Source organism: Macaca thibetana, chromosome 16 (genome assembly GCF_024542745.1).
Source record: "Macaca thibetana thibetana isolate TM-01 chromosome 16, ASM2454274v1, whole genome shotgun sequence".
NCBI classification, from domain to species: Eukaryota; Metazoa; Chordata; class Mammalia; order Primates; family Cercopithecidae; genus Macaca; species Macaca thibetana.
Genome location: NC_065593.1, coordinates 9,766,136 through 9,786,301, shown reverse-complemented (window position 1 = coordinate 9,786,301; position 20,166 = coordinate 9,766,136). Strand labels below are relative to the sequence as shown.

General features: G+C 43.8%; 1 protein-coding gene across 1 annotated transcript in view; it reads left to right on the top strand.

The window, feature by feature from the left end:
- Nucleotides 1–10,363: 10,363 nt before the first annotated feature.
- Nucleotides 10,364–20,166, top strand: part of DNAH9 (dynein axonemal heavy chain 9) — a 378,056-nt gene continuing 368,253 nt past the window's right edge. The window contains exon 1 of the mRNA XM_050764993.1: nt 10,364–10,837. Coding sequence (XP_050620950.1) covers nt 10,421–10,837 — 417 coding nt within the window. The 5' untranslated portion in view covers nt 10,364–10,420. The remainder of the gene's footprint in view (nt 10,838–20,166) is intronic.

The following is a 20,166-nucleotide window of genomic DNA, read 5'->3' as shown; positions in this document are numbered from 1 at the left end:
TCTGCTACAAATCTTTCCCACTGCTCTGTTTGCCTTTGAATCTATATCAAAAGGTAAGTGATGGCAGCTGACTCTTTTGACACAGCCTTTGCTTGTTCTCATTTGGGAGGCTTTTGTTTGCATAGTATGTTGTTATTACCCTGCATCTAAACTAAAGTTGCTTCAAGATGATCTCTCTCAAGGGATGAATTCTGTCCCTACAAAATTCATACATTAAAACCCTAGTGAGACAGAGCAGGGACCTCTTCTTAGGGACTTCTCTTAGGGTTCCCCCAAAACATAGAAATAGAGGAAAATTGTGAGGAAAATTGTGAGCAATGGAAATTCTAGGCACCTAGCTAGCCTTAAAAAGCAAGAAGGTGGCCAGGCACAGTGACTCATGCCTGTAATCCCAGCACTTTGGGAGGCCAAGGCAGGCGGATCACAAGGTCAAGAGATCGAGACCACCCTGGCTAATACAGTGAAACCCTGTCTCCACTAAAAATACGAAAAAATTAGCCAGGCATGGTGGCACGTACTTGTAGTCTGAGCTACTCGGGAGGCTGAGGCAGGAGAATGACGTGAACATGGGAGGTGGCGCTTGCAGTGAGCTGAGATCATGCCATTGCACTCCAGCCTGGGTGACACAGTGAGACTCTGTCTCAAAAAAAAAAAAAAAAAAAAAAAAAAAAAGCAAGAAGGTAACAGTAGTGTGAAACAACAGTCAAGGAAGTTAGAGCCACAAGATATTTGATTCTCTAGAGAAAGTAAAGATAATATCTTCATGCATGTTCCTGAGTTGTTTTTCAAAACCCAAATGCTCATCAGATGAAAAATGCTGTCCATCCATGGCACATAGACCTCAGATAAGAAGGAACTGAAGACTGAATTCTGACCACTGTTCTTTGTTCTAAATTTCTTCCTGAGGGCCCTAAAGAAAGTCATGCTCACAGGCAAAGCCTAAACATTCCTTTCTGCTGACCCCAAGTTTTTAGACAAAGTCTTACTTCCTTAACCAATTGCAAATAAAAGAACCTCTGAATTCACCTTGACCTGTAAGGCCCCACTTCAAAATACCCGCCGCCTATTTGGACTAAGCCAATATATAGTCCCCATGCATTGATTTACGACTTTGTCTGTAACCTCTGCCTCCCCGACTTTAAAAACTCCTACATGTAAGCCATCTATGAGTTTGGGTCTTAAGCATAAGCTGCCTGGTTCTGCTTGCTTGGCACTCTGCAATAAATGCCTCACTCTTCTCACATTGTAAATCTTGATGTCAGAGTTTGACTTTGCTGCTTCAGGCATGCAAATCTGAGTTCAGTTTGGTAGCACTAACTCCTAGTACATCAAATTATGATTATATTACAGAGACTGTTGTGGGAATCAGGAGACCAGAGAGACTAGATGGTTGGAACAGGAGGATTTTATTTAGGTGGCCACTGGCTCAGCAGATTAATATCCAAAGGCTGAGCCACGAACGAAGACAGGGCTTGACTTTTATCCATGCAGCCGACATGGGGTGGCTTGCCAGTGGCACGAAACTTGTGGGGTGGGGAAAGTGAGCTTACAGAAGCAGAACAAAGGCAGTTACTCAAACTGAGACAGGTTCCTAACTCAGGCTTACATGTGACTCTTGCTATGCAGGCCAGGTGGCTATTATCTAGGTTTGCTCAAGATGCCTGCACAGCCTTATCTCATGTCCTTCACTGGCACCCAGATGGCTGCAATCTAAGCTTGCTCAAACATGTCTCATGACCTCCATGGTGCTACAGAGATTTACAGACAGTAGGTTACAGAAAACAGGAAACCATAAACTCATAAAAACTTGCAGAGCAGGGTACAATAGCACAGAACAGGGAGGGATTCGAGGTGGAAGCTGCTCATACCAAAGGAAAGAGGAAAAATTTGTTTTTCCTCTCACATCTCCTGCTTCAAGACAGAGCCTTTAAAGAGGTGATTAAGTTAAAATGAAGCCTTTTGAGTGCACCCTAATCAAATCTGACTGTTGTCTTTATAAAAGGAAGAAATTTGGACACATAGAGAGACACCAGTGGTGCAGGGCACATAAGAAAAGCCATGTGAGGACACAGCAAGAAAGTAGTCAGCTGCAAACCAAGGAGACAAGCCTCAGAAGAAACTAAGTCCCATGATAACTCAATCATGAAACTTCTAGGCTCCAGAACGTGAGAATATAAATTTCTGTTGTCTAAGCCACCCATCTGTGATATTTTGTCGTGGCAGCCCTAGCAAAATAATATAATCTCCTATTCTAAATTGTCTGTTACCAATTCGGCACCACCATCCCTCCCTTCTAAGGCAGGGAGCTACATTCAGGGTCTCCCTTACTACAAGGCTCCCTTCTTTCACTAGAGCTCGCCACAGAGTAGAATTCACATGAGATTTTAAAGGGGGAGATAAAAAGGATGCTGTTATTCATGGGTAGGACTGCAAGACTTCACAAATAAAAATACAGGATACCCAGTTAAACTTGAATTTCAGACTGGTATAAGGATGTCCCATTTTGCCATGCATTTTTATATGCAATATTTGGACATACACTAAATATTTATTCATTACTTATCTAAAATTCAAATTTAAGGGATATACTGGAATTTATCCTAGAGGATATGGTGGCCAGTCTCGGTGCCTTTGCAGACCACCTCCAAGAACTTCCCCTCTGTGCTTCTGGCAGGCTTATGCTTTTGAAGATCTGTCCAGGGTCTCAGGCTTTGTGGTTCTGACACATGGATGCTTTGGCTTCTCACACTTTTCCATGAACTTGGACTGTTCCTCTCACTTCACTGTGGCAAAGTTGATGCTCAGTTATAGCCTTCCTGACCTTCACTTCCCAGTTCTTGACATAGTCATGTAAGCTCTCATTTCTATATTAAGCCTCTTATTGGTATAACACTTGGAAGGGCTCTAACCCAACCCAGACGGATCCACCCCTTTATCCACAGTCTTGCCAATTCAAGGTAATTCAATCACTTCTGCTGTCTCTGTATTAGTCCGTTTTCACGCTGCTGATAAAGACACACCTGAGACTGGGTAATTTATAAAGAAAAAACACTTTAAGGGACTCACAGTTCCACGTGGCTGGGGAGGCCTCAAAATCATGGTGGAAGGCAAAAGGCACATCTTACATGGTGGCAGGCAAGAGAGAATGAGAACCAAGTGAAAGGGGTTTCCCCTTATAAAACCATCAGATCTTGTGAGACTTATTCACTATTGGGGAAAATGCCCCCATGATTCAATTATCTCCCACTGGGTCCCTCCCACAACACACGGGAATTATGAGAACTACAATTCATGATGAGGTTGGGGCGGGGACAAAGCCAAACCAATCAGTCTCCATAATCTATTTAGGATTCTTTCCTTTTACTCTCTCCTCTGGAAGGTTGTGAGTACCTGGAGGGCTTATATATCTTCCACTAATCAGTGTAACCGCCACAGGGGTTCTTCCTGCCTACTGCACAAATAAAGACCACAGCATTGCAGTAAAGAAAAGAGTTTAATAGACACAAGGCCAGCCACACTATATGGGAGATGGAATTAGTACTCAAATCATTCTCATCCAAAGCTGGTAGGTTAGGGGTTTTCAAAAGCAGTTTGTGGAAAGGGGTGGAGATGGCTAGGCTTACTGCTAATTGGTTGGGGCAGAGATGATATCTTAGGGCCTTGGAACTGTCCTTTTGTGTATTCAGTCACTTCTGGGTGTGGACCACTGGAGGAGTAGGGTTGGCAGGTCCAGGTGGAGTCATGGATGTCAGACATGCAGCATACATGAAAAGGTATCTCAAAAGGCCAATCTACTATGGCAGTGTTATCTGCAGGAATGGCTGGCAATCTATGTCTGCACCTTACCAGAATCAGGCTCCTCTCTTCCTCTAGCCTGATGTTCTTTCATTAGCTTTACAAAAGCTGTTGAGTTTTGGGGAAGTCCTATTATAATTTAAAACATAGCCTAAATGTCTTCCAAAGTTAGCTGGGCCTAAAAGCCCAAAGGAAAGGCAAGATGAGGGGTGGGTTAACTCACCTCACTGTTACAACTTTCTCACTGATATAATTTTTGCAAAGATGGTTTCATCAGGAGAGGGGTACTCAGTCTACATCTGTCTGTGTCGTTACTGTGATATAAACCATCTTGTATCGTCCTTGTAACCAGGCATTGTCACCCATTAAGGCCTCTAGGTAATACTGTACTATGTTCTTCCCAGCCTGACCCCAAGCTAGCCCTCTAAGCATTTTGGTTTTTCTCCTCCTAATCATCCCACACATGTGGAAACTGTCAGCTCCTGTACCTGGACCATGGAGGGGAGCACTGAAACGCTGCCTCCTGGTCCCTGTTGTCAAATCCTGCCCTCTGTCACTGCTACACTAACACTATGGGCCAGGCTGGATAAAGGCATCTCTGCTTGTACACTGTTTCCTACAGCTTACCAGGAAGCAAGGCTCAAGTGTTCCCTTCTCTTGGATACTCAGGATTTCTATAGTAGCTGTCATCTCGTCTCCTTCCCTGGACCTATCTGAAAGGGTCAAGAATTCTGCAGCTATATCCATAGTGTCTTCTGCTCCTCTACTCTGCTTCCCTAGCCTCTCTCCCCAGTCCCAGAAAGAGTCTTTATCTCTTTTTGGTAAGGAAATCTGCTTATCATATTGCTATGCATTCTTATCCATCCATGGTTTAGCAAATACGCTCTAACACCTCAGTCTTTCAGATTATGCCTTATATATTCAAAGCCAAGCTCTTAGAATTACAACAAATAATACAATACAAATCTGTTCTCCCTGTAAACTCGCCTATTACAATATGAGAAAAGAAACAGCATAGCTTTCATAGCTATTGTCTCTGCTATGTGTTTAAAAACTATTCAGAATCAATGAGCTGTTTTAGGCTGTATTCGCACTCCCCTGAGGCATTAAATGTTGTTAACTCACTCGGTGAAGAGCTGCAGGACAGCATCAGAACATAGGAACGAAAAACCTCAATTAATATCTCAAATTGTATCCCCTACTTGGAATTGTTAGCACACTTTATCAGTTTACCTCTCCAGAAAATCAGACAAGAGTGCATATGGAATATAATTCATAATCCAAGATTCCATAGAACAATCTTTCCTGCTGTGAAGAAACAGTTCGTTATGAGAACTGAATGGACTTTTATAATTTCAGGCAAAGATCAATTAGTTTTATCCTAAAACATTTTTCTGAATCATAAAAATTAAAAGGGAGACATTAAAAATCCCCTGTACGATGATGTAGTTTCAACACGTTACCTACAAAAGAATAAAATGAAGCTGGCTTCAGACTTCTCTTCAACAGTAAATTCCTGGCTGGGCACAATGGCTCATGCCTGTAATCCCAGCACTTTGAGAGACTGAGGCAGTTGGATCATTTGAGCAAGGAGTTCAAGACCAGGCTGACCAAAATGGTGAAAACCCGTCCCTACAAAAAAATACAAAAATAAGCCAGGCATGATGGTGTGTGCCTATAATCCCAGCTACTCGGGAGGCTGAGGCACAAGAAGAGAATCACTTTAGTCCGGGAGGTGGAGGTTGCTTCCACACATTGAATCAGGACTCAACAGAGTTTAACAGAACCAATAAGCAACATAAAGACTGAACAGTGCCAATTGGATTTTATGAAAAAGAAGTCACCAGTAATAGACTTAATCAATTTTTAGGACATCTGATATGTAATTTTGTAAAACTAATGGGTTATTAGCATTTAAATGAATATCTATACATTGATTCTCAGTAACTGGAATGAATTTCCCCACAGCATTCAGAGTACATGAAACGGCACATTCATTTATTTTATTTTATTCTGAGTTATATTATATATTCACATGACGCAAGAGTTACGAAGAAATTACTTAGGCAGATAGTAAGGGTATGGGAGTCCTCAGTAAGGCTTTTCTTTTTAATGAAAAGCGACCCCAAGTCATTTTCTAACGAACAGCAGCCTGTAAAGTCGAGCCGCAGACATACACAAGCAAGCCAGGAGCTTGCAAGGGTGAATGCCGGCAGGAAATAGGGACTAGACATGTTCAAGATGGCGGCTCCATCTTCCCTTCTCTGCCAGCCACGTGTACAGTAAGGAACAGACAAGATGGCACCAATCAACTAAAAAGTCCATTTGCATAATAAGATTAGGGTAGGGCAACCAGCCTTCTGCTTGCACTATGTAAACGTCGCACCTGATCCAACCAATCTGTGAGCCCTATGTAAATCAGACACCACCTCCTCAAACCTGACTATAAAATCTGGGGCATTGGCCACCAGCTGGTCCTTTCTGCTTGGAGACCCCCGCTCTCTACAGAGAGAGCTGTTTTGCTTTCTCTTCTCTTCTGCCTACTAAACCTCTGCTCCTAACTCCTCCTGTGTGTCCATCTCCTAAATTTTCCTGGCGTATAATGACAAACCCCAGGGCATATACCCCAGACAACATAGCCGCTTCATAAGTACAATATATATGTACAGTTTAAGAGGAACGACAAAATGAAAACTCATAAACCAAATTAAGAAATAAAACATTATCAAGAACTTAAAAGGGCCCCGTATTTCGTTTACTCATCCCATGCCTCTTTAGTCCCCCAAGGAGTGATCAAAATCTGAATTTTGTGATAATCATTCCTTTACTTTTCATTAGATTACTACATATGTGTGTTACTCTTACAACATATTGTCTAGTTTCAAACTTCTAACAAATGTAACACTAAATTAATCTGTAACTTTCCTATTTTTATTCAACATTATGCTTTTAGGATTTAATATGCATATGACTATCATCTATTCATTTTTACTGCTGTGGAGTATTATACGTCATGAATACTATATAACACAATTTACTCATCCATTCTACTATTGATGGACACTTGGTTTGCTTCCCATTATTTTGCAGTTGCTACAATTCAACCATTGATATTCTTATGCATGTCTCCTGGATTTAGTCATAGGCAGCATACACTGTCCTTCTAGTCACAGATCCCATAGATATCCCTATTTGTGTCTGATGTTCACATTAACAGTATCCAAGGTAGCTGCAAGGAGGTTATTCTAATAATTCATGCACATTATTTGAATTAGAACTTCATCATTATTTTGAAATGTTTGATATGAAAAGGTTAGGTTAGATTCAGTATCTATTAGCAGCATAAAAGAATTTCAATATAACATTTGTCAAGGAAGAAAAGAAAGAGCTGTTAGATTCTGTAAATATAATGTCAACTGCCAATTTATGAATGGTTGTGAAAGGCTTTAACTTTTATATTACTTGCTTGTGGGAACAAATTTCTCATCACGAGCGACTATCCGGAATTTAAAGAGATCATGACCAAAAGTCTTGAACAGGAATTCTGCATAGTCATTTAAAACAAAAAAACATGATTACTACAAATATTATACTCATGGGACTGAGTTCTAGTTTCCAATTTAAAAAATGGAAATTATTTTAGCTGAACATCTTATGCAAATTCATTGCTTTCCTTACTTTTTGTGGTAGCCTGCCTCCAAGATGGTACCCAGTGATTCTTCTCTCCTGGTATTCACATCCTCATGTAATTCCCTCTCATATTGAATAGGGAAGACTTCTGTAATTAATAAGATAATTGCAGAAATGACGGTGTATGATTTCCAAGGCTAGTCATAAGAGACACCGTAAGCTTCTGCTTTGCTCTCTCTTAAATCATTTCTTCCGGGGGAAGCCAGTCACAGTATTATAAAGACACTCAAATGCTCAGTGGGGGCTCCACATGCTAAGAAGCTGAAGTCTACTGCCAAGAGCCAGCACCAACCCACTAGCCAAGTGAGTAAGCCATCTTGGAAGTGTCTCCTCCAGCCCCAGTCAAACCTTCAGATGATGTAGCCCCTGATGACATCTTGCCTGCAACATCATGAGAAACCTTGAGCAGTAACTATGAGCTAAGCTGCTCCTAAATTCTTGACCCCCATAAATTGTGTGAGATAAATGTTTATTGCTATTTTAAGCTGATAAGTTTGGGGGTGATTTGTTATACAGTGATAGATAACTAATATATTTTGGGGATATTTTTGTCATAATTATACAATATTTTAAAATGTCAGTCGTTTTCAATAATCCCATATCAATGCCTCCCACCAATCACCTTCTGAAATGCAGATAAGGTATCTTTTTGGAGAGAAAATTAAAAACTGGGATTGCTAGTGTTCAGGAGCCTTCACCTTAGACAGAAATCTTTAAGTCATCTTCTCAGGCTCCTTTGTTTCTATTTTTATGTATGTTGGGGCAAGGGGACATAGGAGATTAAGGGCATAATAGAGCCGCAGTGGGGTGGCAGAAATTTTATTTCAAGGGTTTACTGAAAGTTAATGGTTCTGAAGTCACTCTGTATATGAAACATGAGCATAGGTGACATATTTGAAGTCCCTAAGCACTAAAACAATAACGATGCCTTCCTATGTGCAAAGACAAACAAAAAACGATATGTGTAAGAAGCCCCTGACATTACTACTATTTTTCCCTGATGCTTTTCCTTGCAATGGCAATTACCAAATTCATCCTAAAAATTGTTTTAGCTTCCCACTTTTTCCCTTTCCTCATAGTTGGTTGATTATTGTTTAATCCAGCAATGATAAAACACCCTTTACAAACATAAAGATTCATTTCTAACATGAACATTTTTTTATGACACCAACTCCTGTGCTCCAGTTATTATGAAATCAATCATTTTACCTCCCAACCACTGGTGTTTTCCTGAGGGGCTCTTGTTAGCCAAGCTGCCATTGACAAGTGCTTATTCTGTTAATATTCCTTTGAACCCCATTCCTTTTACCCAGAAACTCAGCAGTCCCTGGGAGGTGACTAAAGTGAGGATGGTAGGGCAGAGGGGAGCTCATTCAGTCCTGCTGACCTCATGCTGCCCAAGTTGTTTGTCCATTTTTTCAGCACCCATATATTGTCACTTTACATGCATGCAAAGGGCCAAGCTGTTTATCTTGACCATGGAGAAGGACTAAGCGGGTAACAAATGCTAATTTCTGAGGTCAGGCAAGGCACTTTATATTAACCCTTTTTGAAGCCAATATCCAGGTATAGGGCAGGATGGGGAGGCTCTGAGCATCCTGCATATTTACAAGTGCTTTGCTACATTTAGTAAGAACTGATTAGTGGTCATATCCATGAAAGTCAAAAACTCTAGCATGGTGGCTCATCCATGTAATCCCAGCACTTTGGGAGGCTGAGGCAGAGGGATGAATTGAGGCCAGGACTTCAAGACCAGTTTGGACAACATAGCGAGACCTCATCTCTACAAAAAAATTTTTAAAATTAGCTGGATATGGTGGCACCTGTATTCCCAGCTCCTAGGGAAGCTGAGACCAGAGGATCACTTGAGCCCAGGGATTTGAGGCTGCAGTGAACTATGATCCGGCCACTGCACTCCAGCCTGGACAGTAGTGTAAGACCCTGTCTCAAAAACAACAGAAACAAAAACAAGCCTCTCACAGTTTGGTTACAGTTTTGGCAGATTAAGCATATGCCTTAAAAAAACATGTTTATTGCTATTTTAAGCTGATAAGTTTGGAGGTAATTTGTTATACAGTGATAGATAACTAATATATTTTGGGGATATTTTTGTCATAATTAAGCAATATTTTAAAATGTCAGTCGTTGTCAATAATCCCATATCAATGCCTCCCAACAATCACCTTCTAAAATGCAGATAAGGTATCTTTTTGGAGAGAAAATTAAAAACTGGGATTGCACGGGAAAAAACTTTTTAAAAATTGATATTAAAATTTTGAAGCTGAGCAGTTCAATACAACTACAGTTACATGTGACTATTTAATTTTAAGTGAAAATAAAAATTCAGTTCCTCAGTGGGACGAGCACATTTCACCTCCTTTATAGGCCATGCGTGGCTAGAACAGATGGAAAACATTTCCATCATAGCAGAAAGTTCTATTGGACAGCACTGTTCTGAAGCGTTTAATTTGCCATCATGGAAAAGAAATAAAACACTCACTGAATGTCCTTAAATCTGTTTTATGATTTGGCATTGTGTTTAAGTTTGGATTGCGCATTTAGGATAGAGGTGAGAGGACCATACTATTTTCAGTGTCCGGAGACCTCTAAAGACTCTAATTTGACCTTGGCCAGAACGATCCTTAACAGCATTTATATGCTTGATCTCCTCTCCACGCAGCCCATCAGTAAGCCACTGCGCTCCACGGTCACACTTCAGCGCTCCCAATACACCAGGCACACACTAAGCACGAGTCTCGGCTGGTGTCCTAGCAACAGCGACGCGACCCCGCCCCTTCCCGCTGTACCCCTCCTACCTTATTAGCCTGGAAGGGGCGGGACCAGGGGCCAGTGCCCAATAGGAAGGGAGCAGAGGAGGGAATCCTGGCCGCGTCCGCGTCGCTAGGGAAACCGATGCAGCTGGAGGCCGCGCGCGATGCGGGGCGCGGAGGAGCGGGCCGCGCTAGCTGAGGAGAACGCTGACGGGAAACCCGGCGCCGACCGACGACTGCGACTCCTGGGGACCTACGTGGCCCTGAGCCTGCGGCCGGCTGCGGGCGCCTGGGAGCGTTGTGCGGGGACTGCCGAGGCGGAGCAGCTGCTCCAGGCCTTCCTGGACCGCGATGCTGCCGAGGGGCCGCGGCCGCTGCTGGTGGTGCGGCCCGGGCCCGGGGGCCTGGCTGTACGACCCGGGCTGGAGGTGAGACCTGAGTCGGGCCCGGCTGGCGCTAAGGGCCTTTTTTTCTTGCGCACCGGGCCCGAGCCTCCAGGGCCCGACAGCTTCCGCGGCGCAGTGGTCTGCGGGGACCTGCCCGCGGCGCCTCTGGAGCACCTGGCCGTGCTGTTCTCTGAGGTGAGGCTGGGTTAGCGTCCCGGCGCGGCTAAAGCTGGGTGTGGGGGAGGGGAGGAGGAGCCTTAAGGGATGGAGGCGGGGCCAGAGGGGGAGGGGCGAAGCTGCAGGGGAGGTTCAAGGGGCGGAGTGATAGGCAGAGGGGCGAGGCTATGGAGGGAGCACAACCAGGAGGCAAGTTCCTGAAGTCAGGAAGAAAATGGGATGGGGCTAGGGGCGGAGTTGGGGAGTTCCGGAGGGAGGAATCTGGGTGGAGGCCAGGCTAGAATGAGAATGGGAAGGGGCTTAGGCTTGGGTCAGTCCGGGTCTGGGTTCCAGCCAAAGTCAGGGGAAGTGCCTGGAGAGTGCGTAGGTCCTGACTACTTTCAAAATCAGCATCTCTTAATCCGTCCTGTAAATTGGAAAGGTCTGAGGAAGATGGGAAGTGGTGAACAAGGAGGCATTTCTGATGGATCAGTGGGGTGGAAGGAGGTGAATGGCTATAAACAGTGCCTACTTCTGGAGAGCAGTTAAATGGGGTGGCGGGGGGTAGTGATTTGCTTTTGATTTTCATCTCATTCATTCATTACCAACCGTTTAGCAAAGGTCAGCCCTGTGCCAGCATAAGAAGTTGGGCGCCCATTTGGAAATGCCCAGCAGGCCTTTGGAGGAGTCTGCCGGGAGCTCAGGGAGGAAGGTGGAGATGTGGGTCATGAGTGCTTTAGTGGCACCATAGCAGAAGCTTAGAGAATGTAGAAGATTTCAGGAAGGTGCTCCGGAGAGATTTCTGGGACCCTTAGACCTTTCTGGAATGGGAGTAAATTGCCCTGCAAGTCAGGCCTGTGTGCTTCTGGAGACTTGATGCCCTGGACCCTGCAGGTTGTGAAATAAGGATGGGCGGAATACTGGCTGTATGATGTTTCAGGTGATAGGTGCTATAGGGAATATCAAAGAACTATTCCCACCCATGAAATGCTTACTCCAAGGAGCTGAAACATATGTAATAAATCATATATTCAAAATTTTTCAAACTTTTAAGACTGGGGTGAGGGTAAGGCTTACCTAAAAGTTGGCCCCGCTGCTGGATCCAAGTGCTGGAGTCTCCCTGCTGTGTCAGGTGTAAGCCCTTTAGATGGTGTATCAGGAGGCTGTGGGGAGGTGAAAATTCCAGAGAAGGTGTTGGATAGGTAGAGGAGGACACAGAGGGCCCAGGGAAGCTAGATCTGTCAATAGATGTGGAGGTATTTCAATATTTTAACAAACAGAGCCGTCTTGCCACTGTGCATTGTCTGAAAGCCATCCCGCTGAAGCCTGAACTTAGATCAACTTCTCTAATGAATGTTGATGATGGAAAGTACTTTTGGTTTCAGAGGAGAAAGACAGCCCATGCTTAACATTAAGTGTTGAATTGTCTCCTGAACAATTAGAAGAATTCAGGAAAGTAGAGAGCAAGGTAACTAACTTTCAAGATACTGAGAGCAGACTGAACAAAGGTTCAGAGACAGGATTTAACCTAGTGTATGTGGGAGACAGAAGGCCCGCCTAGGAGTTGTGTCATGGCTAAGCAAAGTAGTCCAGCAAGCAAACATAATTTTGAAATAATGAAAATTCTCAGACGTCTAAGAATTTTCATTGGTGCATTGAAAGAGATTGGAGACAATGTTCATCAACAGGGGACTGGGTGACTGAATTATGGGCCATCTATACAGTGAAATACTTTGCAACTATTAAAAAGAATGACTGATATGGAATATTCCTTTTTTTTGAGGCAGGGTCTTGCTATGTTGACCAGGCTGGTTTCAAACTCCTAGACTCAAGTGATCCTCCTGCCTTGGCCTCCCAAAGTGCTGGGGTTACAGGTGTGCGCTACCATGTCCAACTGGAGTATTCCTTAGAGTAATTTTTTCCTTGTGGCAAAAAAAGCACGTGACATAAAATTCGCCCAACAATTTCCAAGTTAGAGTACAATATTGTCAACCACATATGCATTTTTGTGCAACAGATCCTCAGAACTGCCCCATCCAGCATCACTGAAACTCCACACACACCCAACAACCCACACACCGCTCCCCTGAGCTTGTGGCAAGCACCATTCTACTTTCTGTTCCTATGAACCTGAGTCATCATATCAGTGGAATCATGCAGTATTTGTTCCTTGTGACTAGCTTATGTCACTTAGAATAATGTCCTCAAGGTTCATCCATATTGTCGCCGCCTATCATATGCAGGATTTCTTTCTTTTTTAACAATATTCTATTGTATGTATATACCACATTTCTAAAAAATGTATCCATCATAGATACTTAGGTTGTTTCTGTCTCTTGGTTTTTGTGAATAATGCTGCAATTTAAGATAATTTTTTAAAGAAGTGCAGAATTGCATGGATTTTATGCTACTATTTATGTTTAAAAAAGAAAGAAGGGGAAGAAGAGAGAAAGGAAGGAGGAAAGGGAGGGAAGGAGGAAGAGAGGACATTCTTTAACAGTAATCCACAAGAAGGAGAAACAGTAATTGAAGTACAGGGGTAGGTGGAAGATTTACTGTGAACGCTTTTGTACTTTTAAAATTTTGCACCATGTAAATGTATTACCTATTTTAAAGCCTAAATAATTTATTTTAAAAATACCTCAAGTCCTTTCCTTGCATTTCTCAAAGCTCGTACCAGTAACTTTATTCCACTTTCTGTCCATCCATCTACTTTTATTCCATACCCTGAAGTTGATCCAGTGTCTCTTTCAAGGCTTGCTGGCCTCCCATCTGCTAAGCCGTCTCCTTCCGGCCCGGCCCTCCTGTCCACCCCCTCTCCTCTCTCTCAGCACCTTGTAATCAGCTTAGTAGTCTCTGATTACCTGCTCCCCTTTTCCTTCCACCTCCCCAGGCAGCATCCTACCTGACTGAGAGATGTCTTCCTGCCTTGTGTGTGGGGGGTAGGATTGAGGGTGTTGACTGAGAGAAAGCTATAATTTTCATATTATTTTTATTCCATTCTACTAGTACAAGGTAAAAAAGGAAAATGTGCCTAAGAAATGTTTGAAGGGAAGAATTAACAGAATTTAGTAACTTGTTCTCCTACTTCCTTACTTCCTCCTCCAACCACATCATTCACTACTGCCAACTTATTTCTCCTAGCTCTGAAACTTGGATTTTTTTTTTTTTGACTTTTTGCATTTTGGAGTGTGAGCATAAGATTTGGAATCTCACAGACCTAAGTCAAATTCTGGTTAAATTCAGCAGTGTGATGTGAGCAGATGTGCTCACTCTGTCAGGTCCAAAACTGTCTTGCAGGGTTGCTATGAAATTTAGACATCATATATTAGAACACCTGGAATAGAGTGTCACATTGCAGGTGTTCCATAAAGGAAGAGAATTCTTATCACTCTCCATCCCGTTTAAAATCCTCCTCACCCATCTGATGGATCCTTGTCACTTTGCTGTAACCCATCCTGGCTCCTCCTGGAGGACTCAGCTGCATTTCCCCCACAGACTTTCTCCTTCTGAGCATGGAGCTGGAGCAGGTGGCCTCCTTGCTCCTCCTTGCCGCTATAGATCCACATCAAAAAGCCTCCAATTTCAATCTCCTGTCATCAAAGGACATGACTCACTCGCACTGCTGCATCCTGTAGAGATGGTGCTACCGTCGCGTGTGTTTGATTTTGCCTCTCAACTCACTGTGACTCTCCCCAACATTACTTCTAATAGGTGGTTATTTCCAAAGACATATGAGTGATCCAATCACTTGGCCTCTGGGTTCTCTCTATCTTTGTCCTCCAGTGATCTTGTCCTCCTCCTGATCATAAGCAGCACCTCCATGGCCATTTCCAGACCTTGCATTCCCAACAACCACCAACCTCATTATCCAATTTTATGCACCTCCTTCTCTGACCATTACTCCCATCTTTCCAGCTCACTCCCTCTCATACCCTGACTACAACAGTCCTTTGATCCTGCTGGGAGCTCCAATCTCTTGGCCTTGGCTCCTTCCCATTGGCCCTGGCCCATGCCCACAGCCTCTTCTCTTACCCAATTTGAGTACCATGCTCCTTCATGATCTTCATACCCTTGCATCAGCTCCTGATGTACTGGCCTCTACCTCACTGCGTCATACTCAATTGGTGCAACCACAATCCTGGTAAAACCCAGCTCTACATACTTCATACCTGCACCCATTAAATTAAAACAGACCAGAGAAAAAACCAATGGGCTCCTCTTTAAATGCACGACCTTGAACCCCTAAGTAGACCTTTTATGTTTCCCAGCAGACATTCTATATTTTTGTTTCTATTCCAACTATATTTTGTTGCTCTTTTAGATCACTATTTCCCAACCTGAGGAACAATTTGAAAAGAAAAATCTTTCTTCTCTCAAATGTCCAAAACCTCCTCTCAACCTCACTCTGAGATGCTCTTGCTTCTTTCTTGGTTTTTTAAGAAACAGAAATGAGAATACCATGTCCACGAACCCTTATGTCTATGTTGACTGCAGCATCTTTCCTTGTATCTTCTGCCATCCTGTCCATTGCTAGAGGTGAACTGTTTGTGCTGCCCTCTGATGCCAACCCTAAGGCTGAAACTGCTGCCTGTGCTCTGAGTCCCACACATTCCTGAGGAGATCGTTCTAGCAATTTCCTCTTCTCTCCTGCATTCCTATTTTTTTCTCCTCTCTGCTAGATTATTCTCATCAAGCAAAATGCTCCTTTCATCCCACCAGCTGTCACCCCATGTTTATGACCCCCTTCATAGCAAAATTCCTGGAATGTGTGTCTCCTCTTGGTGTCTCATTATTTTCCTATTTTATCTCATCCTCACTCATCAGACTTTGGTTTTCACACTTCACAGAAGAGGAATAAAATAACGTGTCAATGTTTCCGATGATCTCCACTTGACAAAATTGAATGACCCTGAATCAGTCCTCATTCGGCTTAACCTGAGAGCCGCGTTTCTCATAGCTCACGATCATCCTTTCTTCCTGGAAGCACTTTCTTCTTTGGGCTCCAGGACACTAGTCTTCTGGTTTCCTCCTATCACCATGGCTATCACCAGTGATGGTGCCTCCTCTTCTTCCCCACTTCTTCTTTTTTTCTTTTTTTGAGATGGAGTCTCACACTGTCACCCAGGCTGGAGTGCAGTGGCGTGATCTCTGCTCGCTGCCTCCTGGGTTCAAGCGATTCTTCTGCCTCAGCCTCCCGAATAGCTAGGATTACAGGCACCCGCTACCAGGCCCAACTAATTTTTGTATTTTTAGTAGAGACAGGGTTTCACTCTGTTGGCCAGGCTGGTCTCAAACTCCTGACCTCATGATCCACCCATCTTGGCCTCACAAAGTGTTGGGATTACAGGCGTGAGCGACTGCGCCCGTCCTCTTCCCAGCTTCTTAACACCAGAAGGCCCTACAGCTCATTCCCTGGACGTCTTCTCTTCTGTCTATATACACCCATTTTCTCGGGGGCTGTCATTCAATTTCAAAGTTCCATAAGCCATTTATATCTTATACCTCCCAAATTTGTTATCTCCAGCCCTCTCTTCTCCTCTGAACTCTCAACTAGCATATCCAGCTGCCTACTCAACATCTCTATCTTAAAGTCCAATCGAGATATTACATTTTAACATGTGCAAACACAAGCTCCTGATCTTCTCTCAAGATCTTACTCCACCTTTACTCCTCCCCACATCAGTTGACAGCAACTCCATTCTTCCCATTGTTCAAGCCACAAATCTTAGAGTCATCCGGATCCTTTTTTTTCTCTCATGACTCCTAAAGCAATTTGTTAAGACATCCTACTGGCTATACCTTCAAAATTTGTATGGAATCAGGCCATTTCTTACCATCTCTACCACTACCCCCAGTGCCACACCACTGTCTTCCGTATTATAGCACCAACTTGCTAGGTGGCCTCCTTTTCCACCTTTCCCCCTTATAGCCTATTATCACAGCAGCTTGGTTGATCCTACTCAAAGCAATCTTAGCCTATGGCACTCCTTTGCTCAAAACTTTCAATGATGTCCATTTCTCTGAGAGTAAAAATCAAAATCTCACAGGCAAGGCTTCATGTGAATTGACTCCCTTTACTCACCCCTATTCGTCTTTGGGATCACTCTGTCCCCATTTCCCTTGCTTCCACACTGCTCCTTGATCACACCAAGCATGCTTCCATCTCGGGGACTTTGCACTGGCTGTTCCTTCTCCCTGCAATATACTTCCCCCAAGGATAGGCAAAGCAGTACCCCTATCCTTCCAAGCCTTTGTTTAAATCTTATCTTCTCAGTGAGGCCAACCTCAACATTTATAATTGCAGCCACTCCAACCCACACTCCTGATTTCCTTCACATACTTTATCTTTATTCACAGAATTTACTGTTTCTTGACTGTCTGTCCCTTAGAATATAAGCTTCATGAGGTCAGAAATGTTTGACTGTTTTGTTCATGAGTGTATCCTCCTAGCACCTAGAAAAGTACCAGCACATAGTAGATGCTCAGTAAATACTCATTGAATAAATGAATGAGTAGTTTTTTGGTTTGTTGTTGTTGTTGTTGTTTTGAGACAGGGTCTCACTCTGTTGCCCAGGCTGGAGTACAGTGGCGTGATTTCAGCTCACTGCAGCCTCAACCTCCCTGGCCTCAAGCAATCCTCTCACCTCAGCCTCCTTAGTAACTGAGACTACAGACATGCACCACTACAACCAGGCAATTTTTCTATTTTTTTGTGGAGATGAGGTCTTGCTATGTTGCCCAGGCTGGTTTCTGACTCCTGGGCTCAAACAATCTGCCCTCCTCAGCCTCTCAAAGTGCTGGGATACAGGCGTGAGCCACCGCGCCTGGCTATGAGTTGCTTTTCACTTCATAGAGAGTTCACATTCATTATTTTTCTGTCACTCAAAGCCCTTAAAAATCCCACCCACAACTATTCCTTTTTCTTCAGATAGTATACATTCAGTTATTTGATAAACATCTTGAGTGCTTTCTATATGCCAGATCCTAGAGAGAACTGTGACTATATAAAAATTAAATAAGGTAGAGTCCCTGCCTTTGAGATCCTAGGAAAATTCCAGTTCATCCTGTTTCCCAGTTAGGACTTCTGCCCTCGGTCCAAATGGTTCTTTCTTAACACGAATGTGATGAAGCTTAATTTGTAAACTTTCCTTCCTTTTTGAGCTCCCTTTACTGATTGTTGTAAGTTCCCAGTTCAGTGAATGTTTCCAGACAGACCAGGCAAAGACCATCCTCTAGAATCTAACATGCTGGGTCCAGGTATTCTATTTCACAGCCACTGGGGCTTATTGATCATGAGTCATATTAGTTCATATTTCCTTTTGATTATTTATGTATTGGTAGCTTTCTCAACACATTATATGAGCATCTGTTTGTCTTTCTGGTATTCTCCTTCCATCAGTTGTGAGATTTTGACAGTCAAAGATTCCTGGTGAGTTGTACTGACAACTTTCTCTCTTTTTTCTTTTTTTTTTTTTTTTTTGAGACAGAGTCTTGCTCTGTCTCCAGGCTAGAGTGCAATGGTGCAGTCTCGGCTCACTGCAACCTCCGCCTCCCGGGTTCAAGCTATTCCCCTGCCTTAGCCTCCTGAGTAGCTGGGACTACAGGCGCATGCCACCACACCCGACTAATTTGTTGTATTTTAGTGGAGACAAGGTTTCACCATGTTGGCCAGGATGGTCTTGATGTCCTGACCTTATGATCCGCCCGCCTTGGTGTACTGACAACATTCGAAGTTACTGGTAATAGAAACTTAATTTAAACTAGCTTGGAAAGTTCAAGAGCAGCTTGATTTAGGAGCTCAAACAAAGTTACCGAGACTTAGTCTTTCTCCATCTGTAAGCACTCTCTTCTCCATATTAACTTTATTCTAAGGCCGGGCGCGGTGGCTCAAGCCTGTAATCCCAGCACTTTGGGAGGCCGAGACGGGCGGATCACGAGGTCAGGAGATCGAGACCATCCTGGCGAACACGGTGAAACCCCGTCTCTACTAAAAAATACAAAAAACTAGCCGGGCGTGGTGGCGGGCGCCTGTAGTCCCGGCTACTCGGGAGGCTGAGGCAGGAGAATGGCGTAAAAACCCGGGAGGCAGAGCTTGCAGTGAGCTGAGATCCGGCCACTGCACTCCAGCCTGGGCGACACAGCGAGACTCCGTCTCAAAAAAAAAAAAAAAAAAAAAAAACTTTATTCTAAGGCTGTATTGGTTGGGAAGGTGACCAACAAAAGCTCCACACTAGCAGAAAAGAGAAGGCATCTCTTCTGTGAAAAGTCACATAAGACACTTTGGCCTGACTCTCACTGGCTCAGATTTGGTTCCCTTTGGTTCCTATGGATTTGGGGATGAATACTGAAAAAAGGAACTGTGTTGGGTGGCCACAATCACCTAACGTTCACCCTGAAGATGGATTCAAGATCGTCAACTTTGCTTGCCTTTTCAAGCTGCCCCTCCTACCACCTGCAGACAGAAGGTCATGTTTATCTGCACGTGTCCTACTTTTTTTGCCTCTGGCCTTTGTGACTATTTTAATCACCTCCTATTCACCCCGTTGATGAGGGAGGGATTCCTGCCCAAGAGTAATGGAGGTGGCTAACCATACAACACCCGACATAGGACAGACACCATTGACAGCATTTTATCAGTCAATATACTCACAGCTCAGCGGAGGACACTGAGCCATGCAGAGCCACACCGGGATTGCTCTTGGGAACAGGCTGAACGACAAGGGGCGGTGGAAAGCACACTTTGTATTAATAGGATCAAGAGGGTGTAGTGGTCCCTGGATCTCATTGGGGGATGCAATTGGCTGGTTTAAATCCCTCCACCAGCTGGCAGGGAACTGAAGTCTGCTTTTCAGGGATAAGCAGTAACTGTGCCTGGTCCTCTGGATAAAGAGTTTTTTGTTTTTTCTTTTTAATTTTTTTCTGAGATGGAGTCTCACTCTGTCACCCAGGCTGGAGTGCAGTGGTGTGATCTCGACGCACTGCAACCACCGCCTCCTGGGTTGAAGCGATTCTCCTGCCCCATCCTCCTGAGTAGCTGTGATTACAGGTGCCCGCTACCATGCCTGGCTAATTTTTGTACTTTTAGTAGAAATGGGTTTTCGTCATGTTGGCCAGGCTGGTCTTGAACTCCCAACCTCAGGTGATCCACCCGCCTCAGCCTCCCAAAGTGCTAGGATTACAGGCATTAGCCAGCGCACCTAGCCAATAAAGAGTTTTTTGGCTAGAGGACTTTATCGCCAGGAGCAGAATGGGAAGAAAATTTGTAAGCAGACAATTCAAGGGCCTCCCCAATTTATCAGATGTCAAGGTCATATATAATGTTCGACCCTACTATTAGGCCATCCAGCACAGTGAGTGACCTGCAA